This window comes from Triticum urartu, chromosome 3 (genome assembly GCF_003073215.2).
Source record: "Triticum urartu cultivar G1812 chromosome 3, Tu2.1, whole genome shotgun sequence".
In the NCBI taxonomy this organism is placed as follows: domain Eukaryota; kingdom Viridiplantae; phylum Streptophyta; class Magnoliopsida; order Poales; family Poaceae; genus Triticum; species Triticum urartu.
This window is the reverse complement of record NC_053024.1, coordinates 20588211-20600159: the sequence shown is the minus strand read 5'-3', so window position 1 is coordinate 20600159 and position 11949 is coordinate 20588211. Positions and strand designations below refer to the sequence as shown.

The following is an 11949-nucleotide window of genomic DNA, read 5'->3' as shown; positions in this document are numbered from 1 at the left end:
GATCAAGCTAATCCGTTGCTGGTATTCATTCCCCTCAAAGTTTCTAGTGCCAGTGACCGATTCAGTGACTATAAAAAATGCCGACGTAGGTAGCAATTTGGACGAGCAAAGGTAATGCTGGTATTCAGAAGTGACTTATTTGAGTGAATTCAGAAGTGGCGACGTAGGTAGCAATTTTGATGCTGCATCTGACATTGAATCGCTCTCAAGAACAGATTAATTTACTGCGTTTTACGTCGCTGTTGGTAGGAGGAACTTAGAATGCTGATTGGACACGGGTATTGTGGTTTCAACTCTTGGGTGCTTGCTTGGTTTCTTGGAGCTCCTGCAGATTACTGTTTTGTTTTTGGTAGTTAGTGAAGTCAGTCCACTGATTGAGAGATTTATTAAGCATATCGATTCCTAGTCAATTTGTTGAATTAGTCAGCATTGCTATTCAACAAAGATGCCGAGCCGACGGTAACGTGTTCCTGGTTTCGTTCCAAGTAAACTACTCCCGGAAGGAATTGCCGATCGACGCGCTTAGTACTTTTCTATGCCCTGGTTCGAGTTTCAAAATTCGGACATGTGGAAGTCAATATATTGCAACTGTTTGTTGTTGAATTCGTTAGGGGTGCAAAGTTGAATTGAACGCTGTAGGTAGTTTCGCTGGGGTTTTTTTTTTTTTGGAATTGTTCGGATTGCTTACAACATGTGTCACGTGGTAGTTTCAGTGGGTACTTAGAGGTGTTGATGCACTTGGTAACTGAGTGTTGCACTGCATAATACTCCCTCCATTCCAAAATAGATGACCCAACTTTAGACTAAAGTTAGTATAAAGTTGAGTCATCTATTTTAGAACGGAGGGAGTATTAAGCAGTGCAAAAGAGTGGCGTGATCCTACCGGTATTACCAAGCATAATGAAAGCTTACGGCCCTTAAGTTAATACATATTGTCTTTTTTTGTCTGGAGAGATGACCAAAGGAACCAAATATAGGGTACCAGGCACCAAGCTGTTTCAACGCAACCATCTTATCAGCTCTGTTTGTTTTCAGGAAAACTATGATATAACAGTCACATTGCTGTTAGATTTTGGCTTACATTTTGATAATTTCTCCTGAATCAATGCAAATGTATGAATCCGTTATTTCTCGCACCACTTTTACGATCTGAATGTCTTGACTGTGGCTTCTATGAATTTATTTTCTTCAAATATATTACCACCTTGAATTAAAAATCTGAAATCCAGCTGTTGCTGGATTTTCCTCATTAACCAGTCAGAGGAAAGGGAGTTTGGCTTTACATAGAAGCTGGCAAAGTTATCATGACAATGCCGATTCATACTACAAAAAGTTCCTTTCATTTGTCAATCGACTACTGTACTTGTTTATTACTTCATAATGTTCAAAATATTTACAGACTCTCCTCGCAAAAAAGAACAAATATTTACAGACTCTTCTTATGCAGGGCGCCGTAAAATGGCAACGGGGACGATTCTTAAAATAGGTGAGTGTCATTCAACTCTCAAGCTGCTCGTCCCATCTTTTCTTCGGTTCTTATTTCCTGTGCTCCATATTGTACCCGAATATGGAGAACAAGAGGTGAAATCTCATGATGGAGAATTAGCCAGATCCCTTGGTTGATTCATATTGCTAATGTGTTATATTGTTTCTGTGGACAGTTGGAGCAGGACTAGGTGGTGCTGTACTCATGGCATGTCTCGGCTGTTTTGTCTGGTACAAACGCAAGAAGAGGAAACAAGCTATAGCTTCAAATGAGTTCGTGCGAAGTGGATCTTCAATGACGTCATATAGTAAAGACCTTGAGTTGGATGGTTCTCCTCATATCTTCACTTTCGAGGAACTCGAAGTGGCTACTGATGGATTTAGTGCTTCAAGGGAGCTTGGTGATGGTGGTTTTGGTACTGTCTACAAAGGTAAAACACATGTTTGCCGAACCTGTTGCTTGTGAATCTTAACACCTCAAATTGCAAATAAATTACAACTTTGAATATTTGAACTGTATGCTTTACAACTTTGAACTTTTTTTCATTCAGGAAAACTAAAGGATGGGAGAGTAGTTGCGGTGAAACGCCTTTACAAGAACAACTACAGACGGGTTGAGCAGTTCCTGAATGAAGTTGACATCCTTTCGCGCCTGCTCCACCAGAACCTTGTCATCTTATATGGATGTACGTCGCGTATGAGCCGTGACCTTCTCCTGGTGTACGAGTTCATCGCAAATGGCACGGTTGCGGACCATCTTCACGGATCCCGTTCGGTGGAACGAGGGCTCACATGGCCTCTAAGGCTGAACATTTCCATAGAAACGGCTGAAGCACTAGCCTACCTACATGCGGTTGAGATCATACACCGAGATGTGAAGACAACCAACATATTGCTCGACAACAGCTTCCATGTCAAAGTTGCAGACTTTGGGTTGTCACGCCTGTTTCCGCTTGAGGTTACCCATGTGTCGACTGTTCCACAAGGCACACCGGGCTACGTCGACCCAGTGTACCACCAGTGCTACAAGCTGACCGACAAGAGTGACGTGTACAGCTTCGGTGTTGTGCTAGTGGAGCTGATATCATCGAAACCTGTTGTGGACATGAGCAGGAGCCACAGTGAGATCAACCTGGCGAACATGGCTCTCAACAGGATTCAGAACCATGAAGTTGTTAAGCTAATTGATCCAGAGCTCGGCTACGACACCGACCCCGAAACGAAGAGGACAATCGATTGCGTCGCCGAGGTGGCCTTCCAGTGCTTGCAGCTGGAGAGGGATCAGAGGCCGTCGATCAAGGAGGTGGTGGAGATCCTGACTTGCGTCAGGGGCGGAGACTGTCGGGCTAATAGCATGAAGAAGAAGGCATCTCAGAAAGAGGACGCGTCTTTGCTCAAGGATGGCTTGCAGTTCTCGCCCGACACAGTTATACATAGATTCTATAGCCAGTCAACTAACCACTCGGTTGCGTCAAATGCTAGCGGATTATCTATAATGGCAAATGCTGAAAAGAATGCAGCATAGGCCCTTTTGGCACTCTTTGAGATTGACAAAACAGAAAATAATATTAAAGCTCGGCAAAATGGGGTATCTGATGTGCTATAATGTTTTGACTGCCGAGTTTGCATACGACCTCGGATGGAGATGATACAAAAAATCAAAGTTGTATAACTCTTTTCCTCGAGCAGTTAGGATTAGCCAGGCAAACAGGAGCCTAGCGGGTCCCTTTGCGTGTCGTCTGCGCCACCACTAGTTTCATCTCCCTCTGTCAGCTGCTCCGGTGGCGGGAGGGAGGAGGAACCTCGGATTTGTCCGTCGGGTGTGTTCTCAGTAGGGTTAGGGTTGAAGGAGTCGCTGTTCAGGCCGTCACGATGGGATCGCATCGGAATAAGTTTCCCTAGGCTCCGTTCACGGTTGGGGGGGGGGGCTCTTGCAATCATCTAGGAGCCAGCGGGGTGGAGGATCCCCGGATCTCATCGAGGCCGTGGGCTATGGTGTCTAGAGGTTGACTGGCACTGGCCGGGTTGATCCTCAGGTGGGTGGTGGTTGTGTGGAGGTCTTCTTCCTCGTCATCGATATGATTTTTTGATGTTGTTATCCCTCCTTCTTTGTGTTGTTGCTGAAAGGATGTCCTGCTTTGCCCGGGTGGTTGGTTCGGCCACTGCGCAGGAACCGAATCCTAATTCTCTTCCATCTGGAAGGGGCACATATAGTGGTACCAAAAGCCACATATGGCGAAGGCTGGTGCAACCGTGTTTGATGCACATGTGTGTCCTTGTCTTTTAGGTGTCGGAGCAAAGAAAAAGGGGAGCAGCGTGGCGGCGAAGATGATGACATGATTGGGTCTGGCTACAAATTCTTATGTTGTTGGAGTCTTCTCGCAAGGTTCGGGGATGATGACACATAGCTCTGGAGAGATCTTAGTGTTTTATTGGTTATTTTAGGGTGACCTTTGTTATTATGGTTCATTGTGCTTGTGTCAGGGGGGTGCTTGTACTGATTAAAGACTTTGTATCATTTTGTAAATTGAATACAAGCATACTTTCTCAAAAAAAATTGTTCATCTTTGACGAGAAGAATAATTTTCATGTTGAGCACTTCTTCATTTTAGGCCATCTAAATTATACCTTTTGCCATGCCAAAATATGGTGTCAACACACACCCCTGCAAAGCGTAAACAAATTATAAAAAGCATGAAATTTCTCATGGTGCCCTCATATGACACCTACGGATTGTGGTAAAAACTAGAAAAAGTTCCACGAAAGTTGTCACATACACTTCTACAAACCGGGCCATCTCTGGAAAAAAATCATGATTTCGAGAGGGGATGTGTCAAGTTTGAAGACGATGTGACTGCTACTTCATCCGTTGTCCTTGAAAAAGAATCTACACTAAATATGCACCATTTCTATATTTAAGCCATTTAGTGCATTTCTAGTCATTTACTGCATATAATTCATTTTTAAACTACAATTGCATGAAAAAGTTGTCAAAATTGGATTGAAAAACATATTTGTGTTCTTGAGTCCATGTGTAACCTTGTCCTAGAAAAGGAAAGGAATTTCAATCATGAGGGTGCCAAGACTCAACACCAAACATGTTGTTTATTGATTTTTAATTTTGAAAAATGCAAACAAATATAGAAAAAGCATGAAACTTGGCAGTGTGCCCTCATATGACACCATAGAATATGATGAAAAATCGATAAGGTTCCGCAAAAGTAGAATCGTAAATGCTAGCGGATTATCTAACATCAAATGCTAAAAAGAATGTCGCCGAGGACCTTTTTGGCACACCCTTTGACACCAAGAACAACTGTGCAATCGACCAAAAAAGGGAAGTCTCCTAATGGCAAAAAAATCATGGTCAAAACCAAAGGCCCTGTTCTGCCGTACAAGGCCAAAAAAATCATGGTCGAAGCCAAGCAATGCCACTACACATGGGAAGATGCAAGACACACAACATGGTAAGACGTAGCACCACGATGAGCACTACCACATAGCACAGGAACACACAGCATCGCTAGCGCTCGAGGCTTATGGTCGTCAGTTCTGAGATGTAGGGGTGTTGAATAGTTTGAGGAATGGGGGAAGAGGAAAATATAATGGATAGATGCTTGATCCATGCAGGCGGTTCTAGCTACAAAGCCATCTCGAATAATTACAAACTTGAGGCAATTATGTTTCTCTAAATTGCATCCATCTATTAGTACACGTGGTTCCAAAATTTCACCGCCTCCACCACGGAAATAACTGCCTCCCACTGGACTATTACAAGTGGATTTGTAACGTGGAGATAGAACCGCCTCCAAGACCCACTGCTAATGCCCGTTATTAGTTTGTCGTCCATTTGGTGATCCACATTAGAGTTGTCCTCAAACTGTCTCGGGAACAATCAGAGGAAGAAGCGGCCATAGGGATCAAGGTCCAGGTGACGGGCATCAAGGAGCCATTGAGAGATCCATCAATGGAGCGGGCATGGAGGAGCCACTGATGGAATTGCTTATTGTTTGCAATTAATGAATATAAATTTTCTACAATATCTTGACCTATTACAAACATGAGAAGAACACAAGACATTAAATTAAACTAGCATGACCGCGTGCACGCGTGGGAGGGGCAGTGTGGATGACGCCTGGACCATAGGCCCCGTAGATGCGTGTCTCGGTGTTACCAGGCTATGCCTTAGTCCTTAGCCGGAGAGGATTACTCACACATCGCAATCGAATCACAATTTAGAGACATTGTAGATAGGTTTATTTGAAGATGGATGATTAACCATGTTATCATGTTGCTAATCTCAATGGGTCTTAATTACAACTATTGGTAGTATGGAGATGGTGATGACAACTGTGGTGGAGAGAGCCTTTATATAGTGCAGACCGGCGGGATAGAGTTTTGGGGACACCTCATTACGAACTGGACCTCGGCCCAATAAAAGAGATTCATGTGCTGGCGTCATGAAGGCGGTGGCACCTTGTACGATTGATACGATACATGTAATACAAAATTTCAATATGTATAATTTTTTAAAAATATGTATTGTATACTTAATGTTTTAATATGTATTTTTTTGTTTGACGGCCTTTAGAAGTCAAATTACGATTTGGTGGTGAGTGTAATGTTTAAAACAACCAAGAGAAAATTTGGGAGGTCCATCAAGTTTTGCCTAGAATCACACATTATGTAGTTTGCATATGAAGACATGGCTTACTGAAAATACAAGGAAAAAAACTTTAAGGAATTAAATATGTCTTCGCATAGAGGCTAAAGCACTGAAGGTATTTCTCAAAGAAGAACAAAGAAAACTGAAGGTGAATTAAACTGAAGGTATTTATACCGTGATATCTCCAAAGTTTATGTTGGAAACGGCGCTGCCACTGCTTTTTGGCTTGACGTATGGTTGACCGACAATACGCTTGCTGCTCGATTCCCTGCTATTTTCTCTCACTCTACTAGGCCGAATGCTTTGGTGGCTAGGGTTCTAGGTGATCCGGTTTTGTGTTTGGACCTTCGCCCCAGGATTTCCTCGATTGCGGAACAGGAACTTGCCGCGCTGCGTGTTATGATTGCCACTGTAACTCTAAACCCTTTAGTGGCTGACCGTCGTGTTGGACGTATCGACAACAAGCCGATCTCGGCAAGATCAGCATATGCTTCTGTGTTTGCAGCTAGGCCGGAGGACAGGTACGCCACGGCTACTTGGAAGAACTATGCTCCAAATAGGTGTCGGTTGTTCACTTGGCTAGCCTTCCGGGACAGACTATTTACAAATGATCGGCGTTTCCGGCATGGGATGTCAAGCTCCGATACTTGCCCATTTTGCGATGAGCCAGAAACCACAAGTCACTTTCTGTTGAACTGCCACTCCATCAAGTTGCTTTGGGACAATCTTCTTCTTCTTCGTCCTCCAGAAGTCGAACATATTCAAGATATTTAGTCTAACCCCTCAATTGATAAAGTTCGCTCTACCGTCATCATTGCCATTCTTTGGTCTATTTGGAAGCGGAGAAATGCTATGGTCTTCCGTGCCCACGATGAGGATCTGTATGTCACTCTACGACGATCTGGAGAGAATCTTGTGTTCTGGTCTAATCGCTGCAAAATTGCGGTCAAGCAGACCCTTCTAAAGGACTGGGGTTCCATGTTGTATCACTTATCTACGAGAATTTAGCTTATCATCTGCCATTTGTTGGGGGCTGACCCCTTGTAATCTTTCTTTTCTTCACCCTATGTAACTACCTGAATGTTGTCATCTCTCCCTGGATAATATAAGTTCAGGCTGGCGTAAGCCCGCCGTAGTTTCCCGTCAAAAAGAAGGTGGGACAGAAGTCACGGAATCAACATTCAGAGCATTCAGGTTAGTGATCATTGTGGACCCACGATTAATGAAAGCTGAAGGTGAGACAGAGGTCACAGCGTATTGATCGGCTAGAAAGCATTCGCTGTATTGATTATACTCCTCTGTTCAAAAATACTTGTCAAAAAATGGATGTATCTAAAAGTAAAATACGTTTAGATATATTCATTTTTCCGACAAGTATTTCCTGGCGGAGGGAGTATTTCAGACCCTTTGTAACATATTGATATTCTTGTGCATAGTTTCCTTACTCAATTCTTAAGCAGATGATTACTCAATTCTTAAGCAGATGTTTCTGTGGAAAAACCTGTCCGTCGCTAAGTTTTCAGTGGCGACCTAGTTCCCGTTTGCCAGGCAGCCATTTTCAGCCAGCCCAACGAATCTTTCCAGCTACGTGAAAAACGAGAAAACAAAGGTCATTTCTCTTGATCCTTTCCATCCGAACTACAAGGAAAAAATAATGATGGTCAAATTTTGTTTGTGTATGCAAAATCTGCATTGCACTAAAAAAACAAAGGATTTATTTCTCATTTATTCATCGCCAAATATGTTGGCGATTACACAAGAACAGACAAGACAGGGAAAAGAAACGCACTACAGATATGTCTCATCAGAGATAAGACTCGACAAGAACAAAGACACAACTATAGCATAATTTTAGGTTGCAGAACTCTTACACACATCAACCAAACTGGCTCCGGCCCAAAAGATCATCATACGTCGACGATACGCGTCCACTCAGCCGGAGATTTCGATGGCCTTCACCTGGGGCTTCTTGACCTCTGCTTTGGGCACGGTGACGGTGAGCACACCGTTCTCCAGCCCGGCCTTCACCTCCTCCACCTTGGCGTCCTCCGGCAGGCGGAAGCGCCTGACGAACTTGCCGCTGCTGCGCTCCACACGGTGCCACTTGTCGTTCTTGTCCTCCTTCTCCTTGGTGCGCTCGCCGCTGACGACGAGCACGTTGCCGTCCTCCACCTCCACCTTGACCTCCTCCTTCTTCACACCAGGGAGGTCGGCCTTGAAGACGTGCGCCTCGGGGGTCTCCTTCCAGTCCACGCGAGCGTTGGCGAACGCGGCCGTCTCGCTGCTACCAGAGATCTTCTTCCAGTGCTCTTGAAGCGTCTCGAGCACTCTGCAATCGATGAGCGTTTGGTCATCTTTCGGTTTCCAGCTCGGCTCCACGAGCTTCTCCTTGTTTCTATTTTGGGCCCATGAAGGTGCTACCGTGTTCTAGAGTGCGCTCCTGCTTTGGCGTTAGTGGGCCTTCTCCATTATATTTCTCTGTGCAGCTCCAGTAGCACCCCAGCAAGTACTCTGGAATGTGATGGGTGGGGCCTTTTCTAGAAGAAGACATGGGGAACTCGAGATGCCGAGCATACGACCAACCGAGAAGAGGGTCAATCAAAGACCAATCAGATTTTGGCACGGCATAAAAAGAAAAATAAGATGGCCTCAAGTGAAAGGATTTTCAGCATGAAAAGTTTCACATCGTCGAGTAGAACAACTTTGATGTTTAGGTTATCATCGTCCGACCCCATCTTAGGGGCCGAAACTGTACTCCGAGTGGCAGAATTTATTGTTCCGAGTGCTTTTCGACCGGTTACGCCTTTAAGACGACCTCGGATGAAGGAGCGCTCTACATGGATTGTCTTCTTCTCGTATAGGCGATCGATTTTCATATATAAATCATCTCAATCCGAGTTTGTATGCAAAAGTTAGAGACAATACACTCCAGGTTGAACCTAAATGGAAATATGACGCGAGATACCAGACACCTTATCTGATAGGTCGCGCGAGTCATTTGGCCATCAAGATGGCATTGAATCGAAAAACCTTCAACACGAAAAAGCTTCGTCTCGTTGAACCGATCGATTTTCATATATAAATCATCTCGATCCAAGGCCGTATGCGACCTAGAGAGGCAAATCAAGATCAGGTTATGTTTTCAGTCGGAAAATCCGAGTGAAAAGGTTACCATCCGAGTGAAAACTTACCAATCGAGTAAAAGATTGCCATCCGAGTGGAAATATAATCATCCGATTGAAAATATAGTCATCCAAGTGAAAATCTTATCATCGGAATGAAAGCTTGCCGATCGAGTAAGAGATTGCCATCCGAGTGGAAATATAGTCATTCGAGTGAAAATATAGTCATCCGAGTGAAAATCTTATCATCGGAATGAAAGCTTGCCGATCGAGTAAGAGATTGTCATCCGAGTGAAAATATAATAATCCGAGTGAAAGATTGTCTTCCAAGTGAAAATTTTGCCATCCTAGTGAAAGTTGCCATCCGAGTGAAGAAGTCCAGTTGAGCGATTCGAGTGCTCCGACCAAAAGCTCAAGATGTGCCCGAAAGGTTATCTAGATGACCTCAGATGAAAAAGTGTTTAACACGGAAGTTGTGCGTATCATCAAAACGGTAAACTTTGGTTTTGGAGTTGTCATCAACTGAGATAATATACGGCCTGCAAATTCATTACGAGACTCGGACAGTACAGTTAGCTGCAAGACCGAGTCCGACTGGAGGTTAAAGATGGCTTCGTCGAGTGTTCAAGATGGCCTTGTTTGGAAAAATGATCAACATGAAAGTTGTCTGTCTCGTCGAGACGCAGAGATTTGATATATTGGCCGTCTTGATCTGAGGTCATATGCACATTCTACGGCCCGCGCAAGGAGGGAAGCAGAAAATTGGGCCAGATTCAGACTGAATCAGAGTTGGAATAGAATTAGGACTCTAGGACGTGAATTGATGTAATTTTCCATGTAAAGAGAGCCTAGTTGAATCATTTTCTTGTACGGGAAGTCCAGCCGCCTCTTATATATGTTGGGGATGACGGCCGATTGAACAACACATAATCGAACAAATTAATATATTACTTTTTCATCTATGTTTTATCTCTCCATCGTTTTTCTCTCTCGTTCTTCGTTGTTCCTCGAGTTTGAGAGCTGTGAATCCCAAGGCTCTAAGGGCGAGCGAATCGACCTAAGGCAGCCCATAGCCGTCGAACTCCTTGACAGGGTCCCTCTCGGGTGTGCGAGGTTTCGGGTCTCGAAAGTGCCCAACTATTGGCTTGCGTATCGTGCTGTTGGTCGAATTTCCTCCGACGTGAGTTGCTGTGCATCACCCCGGCGTCGAGGATACACGTGACGTGTTCATATGTCAATATAGCGATCGATTTTTCCCGGTATTAGGCTATTCACTTCGATTCGTTCAAGAATTGCGAGGCAGCAGGAACCGGAGTAGGGATGGAAGTCTGTTCGCGATCATCGCAAAGTCGCAATGTTAGGCGGTGCTGGTTGGAAATGCGAGCGACGCACGCTCACCAGACCATGATCGAGCGTTTTTTTTTCTTTAGTGAAAGCCATGATCTGCTTTTTTTTAGGGGCTAACCAAGTTTTTATTGCTCAAAAACCACGTTAAGTGGAATACAAAAAGGATCATGGGGTTCCAGAAACCATAAATGCCTACCCCTATCCAAAGAGTGTGCAAACTTAGCTAACCTATCGGCATTGCTATTACACGCTCTGCTTTCGAAAATAATATTACAATTGAACCCTACTAAAAGATTTCTAATTTCCGAGATGATTGCTCCGTAGCTTCCATTGCTTGCTGTCTTAATATCATTAACTACTTGCTTGGAGTCCGATGCTATAACAAAATCAGTCAATAGTAAATCTTGTGCCAGAGCAAGACCTTCCCTGCATGCAATAGCTTCTAATGTTGCTGCATCAGTTATCCCATGTATCACCAATGCTGAACTGCCCATGAAGTTTCCATTGTTACTCCTGCACACCGCCGCCGCAGCACCACAGTTGCGGGTTTTGGAAACTGCCGCGTCCACGTGGATTTTAGCATGTCCGCGATCCAGTCCAGGAGCTCAACTAATCAGCGACAGCGGCCCAGATTCCCTTCTAATTCCTAGCGCTCAGTATATAGGCCTATATAAAATTTATGGGCCCTGTGCGGGCTGCACAGTGTGCACACCTATGGGCCCGGCCCTGCCCGCGGGCCAAGCCTGGGACTAGGTTTTGAGCCCGAAGGCCGGGCTTGCTATAATTGCGATTTAGGGAAGAGCCCCGGCCAACGGTCGCCGTGCTTTTTCACTGACGCACCGGATGGGCCTCAATTCTAGGTCCGACGGCCAGGCCAGGCTGGATCTGGGCCTAGGTTTTCTGCTTCTAGCTTTGTTAAGCCCGGCATAAGGGATGTCTAGGTATAGTTTAATACTATTTCTTGAAGTAGATCGAAAATTCAATTCGGTGCTCGGACTCATCTACACCTGGTTAACAATTAAGGTAAGAAAAACGCAGACAAAACAAAAAAAAATGGAATTATTTTTATGGCATAAGATGCTCAAATGCATGATGTTGGTGCAAAATCTCAGAGTGTATAGACATTCAAGGAGCTCGTGATAAAAAAAAAGACAAAATCGGTTGCGAGCAATGTCGTTTTCAGAAGTCTCATCCATAAAAAAATTACCACGAGCTCCTCGAATGTACAAACTTCACCAAATTTTGAACGAGCATCATGCAAATGAGACTTTTTTGCAGCACAAATAAACTCGGATTTGTTGAATTTTTTTTCACTGTTTAAACCAGTTT

General features: G+C 44.2%; 2 protein-coding genes across 2 annotated transcripts; one reads left to right on the top strand and one right to left on the bottom strand.

The window, feature by feature from the left end:
• Positions 1-1447: 1447 nt before the first annotated feature.
• LOC125542464 (LEAF RUST 10 DISEASE-RESISTANCE LOCUS RECEPTOR-LIKE PROTEIN KINASE-like 1.2) lies at positions 1448-3079 on the top strand (the record flags this gene model as incomplete). The annotated part of the gene is given in 3 exon segments (XM_048705510.1): positions 1448-1486; positions 1662-1916; positions 2037-3079. Coding segments are annotated over 3 exon segments (1268 nt in total), but the record flags the coding sequence as incomplete, so codon positions are not given.
• Positions 3080-7849: 4770 nt separating this feature from the next.
• Positions 7850-8886, bottom strand: LOC125546525 (16.9 kDa class I heat shock protein 1-like). Its single transcript, XM_048710756.1, has 2 exons — positions 8836-8886; positions 7850-8578 (listed from the first exon to the last, which is right to left on the bottom strand). Exons 1-2 carry the CDS (start codon positions 8884-8886, stop codon positions 8084-8086), a joined length of 546 nt encoding a protein of 181 aa, XP_048566713.1. The 3' UTR covers positions 7850-8083.
• Positions 8887-11949: the final 3063 nt, after the last annotated feature.